Here is a 13,602-nt window from a genome sequence, read left to right as displayed (position 1 = left end):
CAAATGCCGGGATGGTTCCTTTGAAAGGGCACGGCCGACTTCAATCCCGTCCCTTCCCTCATCCGATGAGACCGATGACCTCGCTGTCTGGTCTCCTCCCCCAAAAAACAACAACAACCTTAACCTATCTTCTAAGATAAGTTGTAGGGTCAGTATTGCCTCACGTGTTCCAATATTTCTACGGAATGCAAACTGATCTTCCACGAGGTCGGCTTCTACTAGTTTTTCCATTCGTTTGTAAAGAATTCGTGTTAGTATTTTGCAGCCGTGACTTATTAAACTGATAGTTCGGTAATTTTCACATCTGTCAACACCTGCTTTCTTTGGGATTGGAATTATTATACTCTTCTTGAAGTCTGAGGGTATTTCGCCTGTCTCATACATTTTGCTCACCAGATGGTAGAGTTTCGTCAGGACTGACTCTCCCAAGGCTGTCAGTAGTTCTAATGGAATGTTGTCTACTCCTGGGGCCTTGTTTCGACTTAGGTCTTTCAGTGCTCTGTCAAACTCTTCACGTAGTATCATATCTCCCATTTCATCTTCATCTACATCCCCTTCCATTTCCATAATATTGCCATAAAGTACATCTGCCTTGTATAGACCCTCTATATACTCCTTCCACCTTTCTGCTTTCCCTTCTATGCTTAGAACTGGGTTCCCGTCTGAGCTCTTGATATTCGTACAAGTGGTTCTCTTTTCTCCAAAGGTCTCTTTAATTTTCCTGTAGGCAGTATCTATCTTACCCCTAGTGAGATAAGCCTCTACATCCTTACATTTGTCCTCTAGCGATCCCTGCTTAGCCATTTTGCGCTTCCTGTCGATCTCATTTTTTAAACGTTTGTATTCGTTTTTGCCTGCTTCATTTGCTGCATTTTTATATTTTCTCCTTTCATCAATTAAATTCAGTATTTCTTCTTTTATCCAAGGATTTCTACTAGCCCTCGTCTTTTTACCTACTTGATCCTCTGCTGCCTTCACTACTTCATCCCTCAAAGCTACCCATTCTTCTTCTACTGTATTTCTTTCCCCCATTCCTGTCAATTGTTCCCTTATGCTCTCCCTGAAACTCTGTACAACCTCTGGTTCTTTTAGTTTATCCAGGTCCCATCTCCTTAAATTCCCACCTTTTTGCAGTTTCTTCAGTTTTAATCTACAGTTCATAACCAATAGACTGTGGTCAGAGTCCACATCTGCCCCTGGAAATGTCTTACAATTTAAAACCTGGTTCCTAAATCTCTGTCAAATGAAAACAAATTACCAGACTCAAAAGCCCCATGTTCGCTAAGTCGACGTCAGAGGCTTCAAACGTTTTTCTGTCGGGGAGTCCTCGTCCTGGAAGCTACTGAGGGTACAAACGTTGAGCGTGAGCGCCATTGCCGTCATCTAACCCATGCATCAAATGGTCATATGCCATCTCTGCATTTGTGCACACTGTCACTACACGAGCCAAGTCTGTTACTAACTGTACGTAGTAGCCCGTGTGCAGGCAGCAGTCAGTATACTGATGATCGCTGGTACTGCGGATGTCACCACTAAACAAGTAATGACGTACGTCGGCCGGCCGCTGTGGCCGTGCGGTTCTAGGCGCTACAGTCTGGAGCCGAGCGACCGCTACGGCCGCAGGTTCGAATGCTGCCTCGGGCATGGATGTGTGTGATGTCCTTAGGTTAGGTAGGTTTAATTAGTTCTAAGTTCTAGGCGACTGATGACCTCAGAAGTTAAGTCGCATAGTGCTCAGAGCCATTTTGACGTACGTCGCACAGCAACAGAGACATGTAAAACAAAACACTGGCAGTGCGTAACGTAGCCAGACGTCACCAAGAGTGCATATTCTCCATGATTCTGTCTTCCTGTTCTTATGTCTTTGTCATCATTAATGAGTTTCAGACAATGAGTTGTAACTCGGAAACAAACCGTTTACAGGCCTGTGTTTACATAACATAATTTTTTCGTCTACGTGTGGGGGTATGTTTCCTGGAACTCGTGCTGTACATTATTGTCACACGCTGTATATGAAAGCAAGAACCCATCCCTATCGTAGGAAGCCACATCACAGAACTAGACAATCTACCAAAAAAGAATTCATCGTGAGCGAAATCTGAGTTAAGTAAATTTTTTTGTTTTTAACTGACATTTGCTGATTTTGTATTATTACGCAAATAGACATGTTGTTCACAAATGCCGAACTTTACTCATTGGTTGTTCATTAAACAATAATTGAAGTCAAGAGAGCGAGGAGGCCTGTTGAACTACGGAACGATGACTGCATCCAGGCGAGGAGCTCTATGTCTGAAGCAGACGGCCACAAATGTCTTCCTAAGGCCTCCAAAAATATGGGAATCGCATGGGGAGAAATCGGTACTGTGCAGAGGGTGAGTAATGGCTTCCCATCTAATCTTCTGCAGCTTAGTCAAAACAACTTTGGCGACATGAGGTCGGGCTTTATCCTGCAACATAATGGACCGCCAGTCAACATTCCTGGGCGTCTTTGGACTACGCTGCAGAAGTTTCGCTGGGAAGCCCTTACACATCTTCGATACGGTCCCGGTCTCTCCCAATGCGATTTCCGTATTTCTGTAGGCCTTAAGGAAGACATGCGTGACCGTCTGTTTGCTTCGGACGAAGAGGTTCACGCCTGGGTAGGCAACCGCAAACATTTTCCCGTGAAGGCATTGTCCGTTCTGTCTCACAGTGAGATAAATGTATTAACAGTTATCGCAATTTCTTTTGAGATAGTAAACAGTTTGCGTACTTTTTTCCCTTCTGTCTCGTTTTTATTTGACTGCCCCTTATACATCGATTTTTACCCGATTGCTGCAGCCAAACCTCGGTCTCACTTTACAATTTATAACCCGCACATTTTCACCATTTCTAGACAGATGATTGCCGTATGTCTAAGAACGTTCCTAGGAATTTATCCCTTCTTTTAGTCAAGTTGTACCATTAATTTCTTTTCTCCCCAGTTCTACAATAATTATCCAATCTACTTATCTAATTCTTAGCAGTCTTCTATAGCATCAAATTTCTAAAGTTCAATTCCCTTTCCGTGTATACGTTTTACTGTATTCATTTCGCTTGCATATAAGGCTGTACTTCAAATACTTCCAGAAGGATTGCCTAACATGTACATTGTATTAGGTGTTTACATTTATCTTTTCCAGAAACGCTTTTGTTGCTATTTCCAATCACAATTTTATAGCCTCTTAACTTCTGCTGCTGTCAGTTATTTTGCCCAAAAGAAAGACTTGTTTACTGATTTAGTATCTTATTTCCAAGTCTAATACCTTCAGCATCACCTGAGTTTGACTAAACTCCATTACCATTTTTAAAACTTCTGTTTGCTATTCCTCTTATAACATCTTGTCAGTGCGACAACCATTCCCTTCAACTGATGTTGCCGTTTCTGACGTAACTAAACTATAATCGGAAAACCTAAAATTTTTGTCTTATATGAAAGGCATCCAGCACAAATTTCACAAACTTTTTTTTTGAAAACATGTTTGTAGTTTTGGTAGTTTAATTTTTTTCTTTTTCAGTTTAGTCTACTGATATTCCTACCTGATGCAGGCATATCAGATAAGGATCTGTTCGCGGCCGAGAGTAAGTGTAATCTCCGGCTCTACCGTAAGCAGCGTAAATGTTATATACGAGAGTTTTCCAGAAAATAATGCACCGCATTTTTTTTCTCAGCCGAAAACAATGCTACGAATGCGAAACGTTACATATGTATTATTTGAAGTTCCCTGAGTCAGCGCGCCAAGTTTCTGTAACTTCCGACAGATAGCGTAGCTGCAGGACACTTTCAGAATTGCGTCTATAGGTGATGTACGTTACAAACAACGGGCCCGCATTGTATTTCTCACTGCAGAGAAAAAAACTGTGAGGAATATTCACAAACGCTTGTACAAAGTCTATGGAGCACCTTCTGTTTACAAAAGTACAGTTAGTCGCTGGGCACGGAGGGTGAGGTCATCAGAAGGCGGTTCGGCGGAGCTCTACGATTTGCAGCAGTCGAGGAGACCAGCCACGGCTGTCACACCTGACATGTTGTAGCCACCTCGGACTTCCACTTGTTCAAAATAGTTCAAATGGCTCTGAGCACTATGGGACTCAACATCTTAGGTCATAAGTCCCCTAGAACTTAGAACTACTTAAACCTAACTAACCTAAGGACATCACACACACCCATGCCCGAGGCAGGATTCGAACCTGCGACCGTAGCGGTCCCGCGGTTCCGGACTGCAGCGCCAGAACCGCTAGACCACCGCGGCCGGCCTTCCACTTGTCTGGGCCATTAAAGGCTGCCATTCGTGGAAGACATTTTGAGGACGATGAAGAGATGATTCACACAGTGATGCACTGGCTCCTCCACCATGACAAGGACTGGTACCGACAGCGCATACACTCCCTTGTTTCGCGCTGGAGGAAGGCCATAGAACGGGAGGGGCGTTACGTGGAAAAATAGGGTGCGTGGATGAAACACCATTCTTTCATGTGTCTAATTCTCATTATGTTCAATAAAGAATTCTTGAAGAAAAAATGCGGTGCATTACTTTCTAGGTAACCCTCGTGCAATGGGCAGTGACTCTGGAATCTAACTTTCCTGGTAGAGCTTGGAGTCAGTCGAACGCTGGACTCAAACCGGTTCCTTGTTGTTTACTCGGTTCGCATGGATTTCCTGTTGTGGTTTCCTCACGCCGTCGTGCTCCGTTAGTCTGTGTTTGTCGTTGATCGCGCTTTTGGGCTTCCCGCTCAAACGGCTATATTGAGACTGCGTGCTTTATCGCAGGCACCACGGCTCGTGGTTCTCCGCGTTCATTTCGAGTGTTTTCAGGGACGCATCTCGCTGCGCGAGGTGTAAGATTTCTAGAGGATAAATCGTATACCGTGGAGTCACATTTTTGTGCCATTTACTGACTACCTGATGTGTTGTGCATTAGCTGCGTCGTTTCATGTAAGACAGTGTGAGACTGACCGCCGGCGTAGGTAAACGACTGGCTCAAGCCAGTTTCAGACAATGATCTGCACACTTGCCTCCACAGAAACAGTGTGTCGAGATCAAACTTCTTGCAGTATACGTCGTGGAAAAGTGGAACTCATTCGACATGCAGCTCGTCGTACATTGGACGAGTATCTGTAGAGATTCCAGATAAAGCGGGGAAACAGGTTCACTGGTCTGGATGATCCACTTCAATGGCGTTCTAACACTAGCCAACATGGCCTTACTATGTGGTTACTTCTAACAGGTGAAACAACTACAAACTACAGCCGTTATTTTTCTCCGAGGATGTGGAGATCTACCGTGTGGCTTAACGATCATAGAATCCTCTTGGGTAAAGCATTCAGAGGTCACACTACTACAGGTCATAGAATGGAATGTTAGGCTCCTTATTCAACCAGATACGAGAGAACTGAAAAAGAAAAATAATTGGATAGGAGTTAGTGATAGTGTGAATTAGTGAAGTGCAGTGGTAGGAAGAACAGGACTTCTGGTCAGATAAGTACAGGCTTATCAACACAAATTTAAGTAGGAGTAATGTGGGCACATGATTAATAATGGTAAGAAATAGGAATACGGGTAATATACTATGAACAGCATAGTGGACACATTATCTTAGACAAGATAGATACAGTGCCAACACTAACGACGGTAAAAGTTTATATACCTACTAACTGTACAGATGAAGAAGAGATTGGAATAACGTACGAGGAGAGTAGGAATGCAGTATGGTTTCTGGGTCAGATATGCACACAGACCATTCTTTCGACTGTGGCAGCCGAAGGCGACGGCAGCACTGTGGCAAGGAGAGCTCGATGGAATGACGTCATCATTCCCCATCCCTTTCCTCCATCTCCTGCATCCTAAGCTGTGCCACTTTTTCGGAAATGCCACAATCTGACTGCTTCCAAGCCAGCACACACATATTTAATCTCCCAATCACAGCCTAGTATTTGACCATAATACAAAATGAAACGGCCAATCAATATGTATCCCAGAGTCTTATGTTGTTTCTGCACCCCAGTTGGAGTCCAAATACGACTACAATTCGATCTTTGTGTAGAATTTGGTGCAAGGCACAACGGACCCTCAAATTAAATGTTACAATGTTACATTCACATCTAAACTGTGAACATTATTTAACAAAATATATAAAGATGTTGACACTTCTGGGGTAACATACAGGTAAGCATTCTGAAACCACTAACTACAAAATAAGTCATAAAATCAGAAATACTTTGGCACATTGAACAACAACTCGCCACACAAACGGTCGAACTAAAACACACCACACTTTGACACACCACAAGATACTGTTCACAGGAATACAAGAGACAAAGCGTACAGATGAGCATGTTTTGGATTCATAGGGTTACCGTATTATGAAAAGCAAGATAGGACAAAGGGAAAAGATGAATGTTGTACACCTGGGGACTGGTTTTATCATAAACAGTAAAACAATGGATTCAGTTTTGACTTAAGCTCATCCAGTAGCATAGGTCTTTCTTCTAACCTTCTGATGGAGTTACAAGGTCCTGTAGTAAACATTCATGTGCGCATCCATGAGGATAACAAACGTAACACTGAAAATACTGACAACTTTGGGAAAGAACTAGAAGACATAATTACACTCATCAAAAAATGTTTTGCATCACCGCATTTCCCAGAACTCCTGAAGACGACATTGACTGTGGATATTGAATCACAGACATAGTCCCTTTGACTGTTCAGAAATGTCACTAAACACGCCCAAAGATGCAAACAACCACGCATGAGCAGCGCCTATTAGACGGAAGGAGTCCGACAGCCGATCAGTTCCAGTCATTCCACCAGGAAGTAGGTACAGGCTCGTGTTGTCTGTAATTCAACGATGCCTAGACGGTCAATACCGCGGCTCGATCGCGTCCGCATTGTTACTTTGTGCCACTAAGGGCTCTCAACAAGGGAAGTGCGCAGGCGTCTTGGAGTGAAGCAAAGTGATGTTGTTCGGACATGGAGGAGATACAGAGAGACAGGAACTGTCGATGACTTGCCTCACTTAGGCCACCCAAGGGCTACTACTGCAGTGGACGACCGCTACCTATGGAACGGATTATGGATCAGAGGAACTCTGACAGCAACGCCACCATGTTGAATAATGCCTTCCGTGCAGCCACAGGACGTCGTGTTACGACTCAAACTGTGCGCAATAGGCTGCATGATGCGCAACTTCACTCCCGACGTCCGTGGTGAGGTCTATCTTTGCAACCACGACACCATGCAGCGCGGTGCAGATGGCCCCAACAACATGCCGGATGGACCGCTTAGGATTGGTATGACTTTCTCTTCACCGATGAGTGTCGCATATGCCTTCAACCAGACAACCGTGAGAGGCGTGTTTGGAGGCAATCCCTCAGGCTGAACGCCATAGACACACTGCCCAGCGAGTGCAGCAAGGAGGAGGTTCCCTGCTGTTTTAGGGTGGCATTATGTGGGGCCGACGTACGCCGCTGGTGGTCATGGAAGGCGCCGTAACGGCTGTACGATACCTGAATGCCATCCTCCGAGGGATAGTGCAACCATATCGGCAGCGTCATTCGTCTTCATGGACGACAATTCGCGCCCCCATCGTACACATCTTGTGAATGACTTCTTTCAGGATAACCACATTGCTCGACTAGAGTGACCAGCATGTTCTCCAGACATGAATCCTATCGAACATATCTGTGATATAATGAGAAGGGCTGTTTATGGACAAGGTGACCCACCAACCACTCTGAGGAATCTACACCGAATCGCCGTTGAGGAGTGGGACAATCTGGAACTTGATGAACTTGTGGATAGTATGCCACGACGAATACAGGTATGCATCAATTGCAAGAGGACGTGCTACTGGGTATTAGAGGTACCGGTGTGTACAGCAATCTGGACCACCACCTCTGAAGGTCTCACTGAATGGTGGTACAACATGCAATGTCAGGTTTCCATGAGCAATAAAAAGGGTGGAAATGATGTTTACGTTGATTTTTATTCCAATTTTTGTACAGGTTCCGGAACTCTCGGAACCGAGGTGATGCAAAACTTTTTTTGATGTGTGTAGTAAGATTGCAGATCATTGTAAATGATCATTCCAATTCCCAGTTAGGAAAAGAGCGCAAGTTTAGAGACATTGTGGGAGAATACTCAGTGCAGATACGGACGAACTGGGGCGAAGGATGTCTAATGGGACTCTGTAAGGCTTTCAACTTGATAATGAACTCAACGGCCTTCAAGCTATTAGCAGCTGAAACAAAAGACCCGGACATCACTCAACCTCCTCTTGGGAGAATAACATATCATATAGCAGTCTCATGGAATCATATGTGAGAGTCCTACGTGGAGCAAATTTAGATTGAGACCACTATGTCTTCAAAATAAAACTGAGATTTCTACGCAGGAACACTAAGAAAACCGTCATTCAAACTTGATAACTGTGATTTACAGAAACTTTCAACTTGTAAACAGCTCATAGAGAAATTGGAAGCAGTGGAATGTAGCAACTGGGATGAATTGAGGGACAAAGGAACAAGCTGGAGAAAGTTGCAACAGAGACAGCTTCATGGGTAAAACAGAAGAAACGTGCCTGTGCCTGGTGGACTACAACCTGTGTTTAAGTGGTGATGCGAAGACAGACAGAATGGCTGAAATGAAACTTGTAAGAGACACATGAGAACAGGGATAAATTCATAGAGCTGCACAAATTAGCTGACAGAACCGTTAGCAGAGTAAAGCAGCAGCGCACTAAGGGCCAGTTAACAGAGCTGGGTGAAGCCTTCAAGAAGAACAATATCAGAAATTTCTACAGGAACATTAAATGAAACCTTAGCCTGTATAGTCTACCAAGTCTTTACTTGAAGACCAGATGGGAATGAAGCTCTAGCACCAAACAGGTGCTCAGTCTGAAGTCAGTACCGAAAAAAGCGAAAACAGCTGGCAAGAAGTATGTCGTCGTCTTTGTTGATTTTAGGAAGTTACAGGACTCGAATGATAGATGGAGTCTCATGAAGATCCTGCTGGAACTAGGAGTGAATCAGAAGACCCAGGCCGGCCGGTGTGGAACCGCGCGACCGCTACGGCGCAGGTTCGATTCCTGCCTCGGGCATGGATGTGTGTGATGTCCTTAGGTTAGTTAGGTTTAAGTAGTTCTAAGTTCTAGGGGGCTGATGACCTCAGATGTTAAGTCCCATAGTACTCAGAGCCATTTGAACCATTTTTTTTAGAAGACCCAGTATCTTATCCAGCAGACGTTAAACAATACCAGATTACGAAGTAAAGTTAAGAGGAACACTTGCAACAAAAATCTTGAAATCAGGACAGGAGTATTAATTGAGCACTGGAAAATGTAAAAATAATGCGGTGAAAGGAGTTAACTATGCAGTGACTTCCAAATGGCATTCCTGTGGCAGAAACGCAATGGGCTCAATGCTGATCGCCTGCCATTTGCTGGCAGGGTGTCACTTCCGTCTAATTCAATGCATTAAGTCAGTGTTCTCAAACAGTAAGCAGCAAAGTTTAGAGCTAAATATGTCGCTTAACAAAAAGAACCGTACATTACAACATCAGTGATTCTCCTTGCACACTGCTCCTGGAGCAGGGAGAAACGATGAAAACCAGCAGGTTGAAATGCTTGGAAGGCTCGGTAGGACACAATCTTTCCCCATGAATACCATTATTAACTCGAATGAACAAGCTGGAACTGACATACTAACTGGCAAAGAGCACCTATTACAAAAAATCTCTCTCCCACAACACAAAAGTGAAGGACTACCAGAAATTCATCCGCTCTAAAGCCCCGTATGCTTCAGTGTGTCTAGTAGCGTGTGAAAAACAAACTGAAATCCAGGAAACAAAAATACGAGGGAAACACTGGTACCAGTCAAGGAATGTACAAGATAACGAGAGCAGGAGATCTACGAACGCTTTGAAAAATCACTGATGTGGCTCTGAAGAGACGTCTAGCCATTTTTTATTTATTTACACGTCAAGTTCTGTAGGACCAAATTGAGGAGCAAATCTCCAAGGTAATGGAACGTGTCAGTACATGAAATTACAACATAAAAGTAATAACAGATAAAAATAAATAAGCACGAACCTGAAAAAGTCAATCCATAAGTTTAAGTAAATGCTATCAGCAATAAAATAAGAATCGGCTTAATTTTTGAAGGAACTCCTCGACAGAATAGCAGGAGTGACCCATGAGGAAACTCTTCAGTTTCGATTTGAAAGCGCATGGAATACTGCCAAGATTTTTGAATTGAGAGTGGCAACTTAACTGAAAACGGATGCAGCAGTATACAGCACACCTTTTTGTGCAAGAGTCAAGGAAGTCCGATCCAAATGCAGGTTTGATTTCTGGTAGCTGCTTATTCTAGGGAATAAACTAATATTGGTAACAAGAAACGCCAATAAGGAATATACATACTGAGAGGCAAATGTCAAAATACCCAGACTCGTGAACAGGGGGTCGACAAGAGGTTCGTGAACTCACACCACTTACTGCCCGAACCGCCCGTTTCTGAGCCAAATTGGGAAGAGTTACCCCAAAATATAATACCATACGACATAAGCGAATGAAAATAAGCAAAGTAGACTAATTTTCATGTCGAAGTATCACTCACTTTTGATACCGTTCGAATAGGAAGGCACTCCCTCACCCCGCAAGGAACTCTTTGAGAAACAGCCAGCTAATCTGTAGCCTGGTAAAGGAAGCCTCTGAATTATCAAATTATTTAAGTGGTGCTCTGATACACCAATAATTTCAGAGTTAACATCTATTAGCAATTCACTAACTTTATCTCTAATACCTCTTATATGTTGATGAAATATGCTAATTTCTTCTCTACTTGGAAACATTACATCCTCTGAAGGTGAGCCCTTAGTTAGAGGGACTTCCTTTAAGCAGGTATACCTATCAGCTGACTTCAATCAAAAACAGGTGCAGCTCTAACACCACCTGCTATGGGAATTTTTCCATGAGTGACACAACCACCACCACCCACTATACTGTCACCTATAAGCTTAGCCAGCCTCCGCTTCCCATACCTATTGAGGTGCAGGCCATACCTAGTGAAAACCGATCTACTGATAGACCCAACTGGCACCACTGAGATGTGACCCATGCCCTCTGCCATCAGCGCCCTCCCCAGCCCCACGTTAACGCACCTAAAGCAGCATTAAAGTGTGGCTGATCATGATGAAACAGTTGCACGAAGTGGACGTTAGTGCCACCAGTTTGAGTAGCTAAGTCACCACCGACATCATACCCCCCCCCCCCCCCCGCCATGTGTGGACAAGCCTGTAGGATGCATCCCAGAAGGTTAACCAGTCCGCTTCTTGCATTCTGGCAAAATAGGAAGACCAGGTCACCTGGGTTGAAAGAAGTGATAAAAGATTTATAGGAAATGGGAGGCACAGGAAGAGACTTAAAAGACTGGGCATCTCCTAGGAGAATGTTTAAGCAAGTAAGGTTCCAGCACAAATTACGAAGATACAAGACAGGTGCCTTTTGGACAAATATGGGGAAGAAACAGCACAGCCAGGGGATTCGCAACTACTGTACGAGCGTCGAGATCCGCGCCAAAGAGAATGGTTGAATGGCACGGTCCTTAGTTAGCCTGCACGAAACAAGAAGAAGAATAAAAGTGTGCGTGCTGAGCAAACCTGCGGACTCCTGCATGTCGACGTTGGGCGTCGTCATGCCGTTGGTGCGCAGGATGTCGATGAGGTCGTAGCGCAGCGTGGAGATGTCCTGGCGGATCTCGATGACGTCGTCCTCGGTGATGCCGAAGTCGTCGCGCTTGCGCTGCTCGGCCGTGACGTAGCGGCGCACCAGCAGGTGCATCACCGTGTCGTGCCGCTCCTGCGCCTTCTCCCGCGACTTTTTCTGCACACCAGCCAACACGGCACAGCGTATCACTGTCTGGCAGACACCGAGCCCTGACACACGGAGAGCGGGAACGGGCTCATCTAGGCCCCCGACTTGACAGCGAAAAGTGCTCCGCATTCTCATTACTTTCTTTTAACCTTAAAGTGGACTATGAAACAAGAATTTCGGCATAGTGTGCTATGTTGTATTACACACACTGGACAAAAATTAGTCTCCCCTAGCAGAATCACTCTCACACGGCCTCTAGCCTTGACAGTGGTCTCAATTTGCCGAGGGAGTGTACCTACAAGTTTCTTCATGTATTCCACAGCCAGCTGGAGCTACTCGTTGACGATTAGATACCGTAGAGCTACCAAATCGCGGGATACTGATTGCTGCGATGTACCTACTGTCACCAATAGTTCAAGGTAATTTACACTACTGGCCATTAAAATTGCTACACCACGAAGATGACGTGCTGCAGACGCGAAATTTAACCGACAGGAACAAGATGCTGTGATATGAAAATGATTAGCTTTTCAGAGCATCCACACAAGCTTGGCGCTGGTGGCGACACCTACAACGTGCTGACATGAGGAAAGTTTCCAACCGATTTCTGATACACAGACAGCAGTTGACCGGCGTTGCCTGGTGAAACGTTGTTGGGATGCCTCGTGTTAGGAGGAGAAATGCGTACCATCACGTTTCCGTCTTTGATAAAGGTCGGATTGTAGCCTATCGCGATTGCGGTTTATCGTATCGCGACATTGCTGCTCGCGTTGGTCGAGATACAATGACTGTTAGCAAGATATGGAATCGGCGGGTTCAGGAGGGTAATACGGAACGATGTGCTGGATCCCAACTGCCTCGTATCACCAGCAGTCGAGATGACAGGCACCCGCATGGTTGTAACAGATCGTGGAGCTACGTCTGGATTCTTGAGTGAACAGATGGGAACGTTTGCAAGACAACAACCATCTGCACGAACAGTTCGACGACGTTTTCAGCAGCATGGACTATCAGCTCGGAGACCATGGCTGCTGTTACCCTTGACGCTGCATCACAGACAGGATCACCCGCGATGGTGTACTCAACGACGAACCTGAGTGCACGAATGGCAAAACGTCATTTTTTCGGATGAATCCAGGTTCTGTTTACAACATCACGATGGTCGGATCCGTGTTTGGCGACATCGCGGTGAACGCACATTGGAAGCGTGTATTGGTCATCGCTATACTGGCGTATCACCCGGCGTGATGCTATCGGGTGCCGTTGGTTACACGTCTCGGTCACCTCTTGCTCGCACTGTCGGCACTTTGAACAGTCGAGTTACATTTCAGATGTGTTACGACCTGTGGCTCTACCATTCATTCGATCCCTGCGAAACCCTACATGTCAGCAGGATAATGCACGACCGCATGTTGCAGGTCCTGTATGCGCCTTTCTGGATACAGAAAATGTTCGACTGCTGCCCTGGCCAGCACATTCTCCAGATCTCTCACCAATTGCAAACGTCTGGTCAATGATGACCGAGCAACTGACTCGTCACAATACGCCAGTCACTACTCTTGATGGACTGTGGTATCGTGTTGAAGCTGCATGGGTAGCTGTACCTGTACACGCCATCCAAGCTCTGTTTGACTCAATGCCCAGGCGTATCAAGGCCGTTATTACGGCCAGAGTTGGTTGTTCTGGGTACTGATTTCTCAGGATCTATGCA

General features: G+C 45.0%; 1 protein-coding gene across 2 annotated transcripts in view; it reads right to left on the bottom strand.

Moving 5' to 3' along the window:
- Positions 1 to 13,602, bottom strand: part of LOC126094726 (transient receptor potential protein) — a 412,416-nt gene that overhangs the window by 45,644 nt on the left and 353,170 nt on the right. For both annotated transcript variants that reach the window (XM_049909269.1, XM_049909268.1), the window contains exon 17: positions 11,678 to 11,900. In XM_049909269.1, coding sequence (XP_049765226.1) covers positions 11,678 to 11,900 — 223 coding nt within the window. The remainder of the gene's footprint in view (positions 1 to 11,677; positions 11,901 to 13,602) is intronic.

The sequence above is a fragment of the Schistocerca cancellata genome, chromosome 8 (genome assembly GCF_023864275.1).
Source record: "Schistocerca cancellata isolate TAMUIC-IGC-003103 chromosome 8, iqSchCanc2.1, whole genome shotgun sequence".
NCBI lineage: Eukaryota > Metazoa > Arthropoda > Insecta > Orthoptera > Acrididae > Schistocerca > Schistocerca cancellata.
The sequence above is the reverse complement of the archived record's forward strand: the minus strand, read 5'-3'. Positions and strand labels throughout refer to the sequence as shown.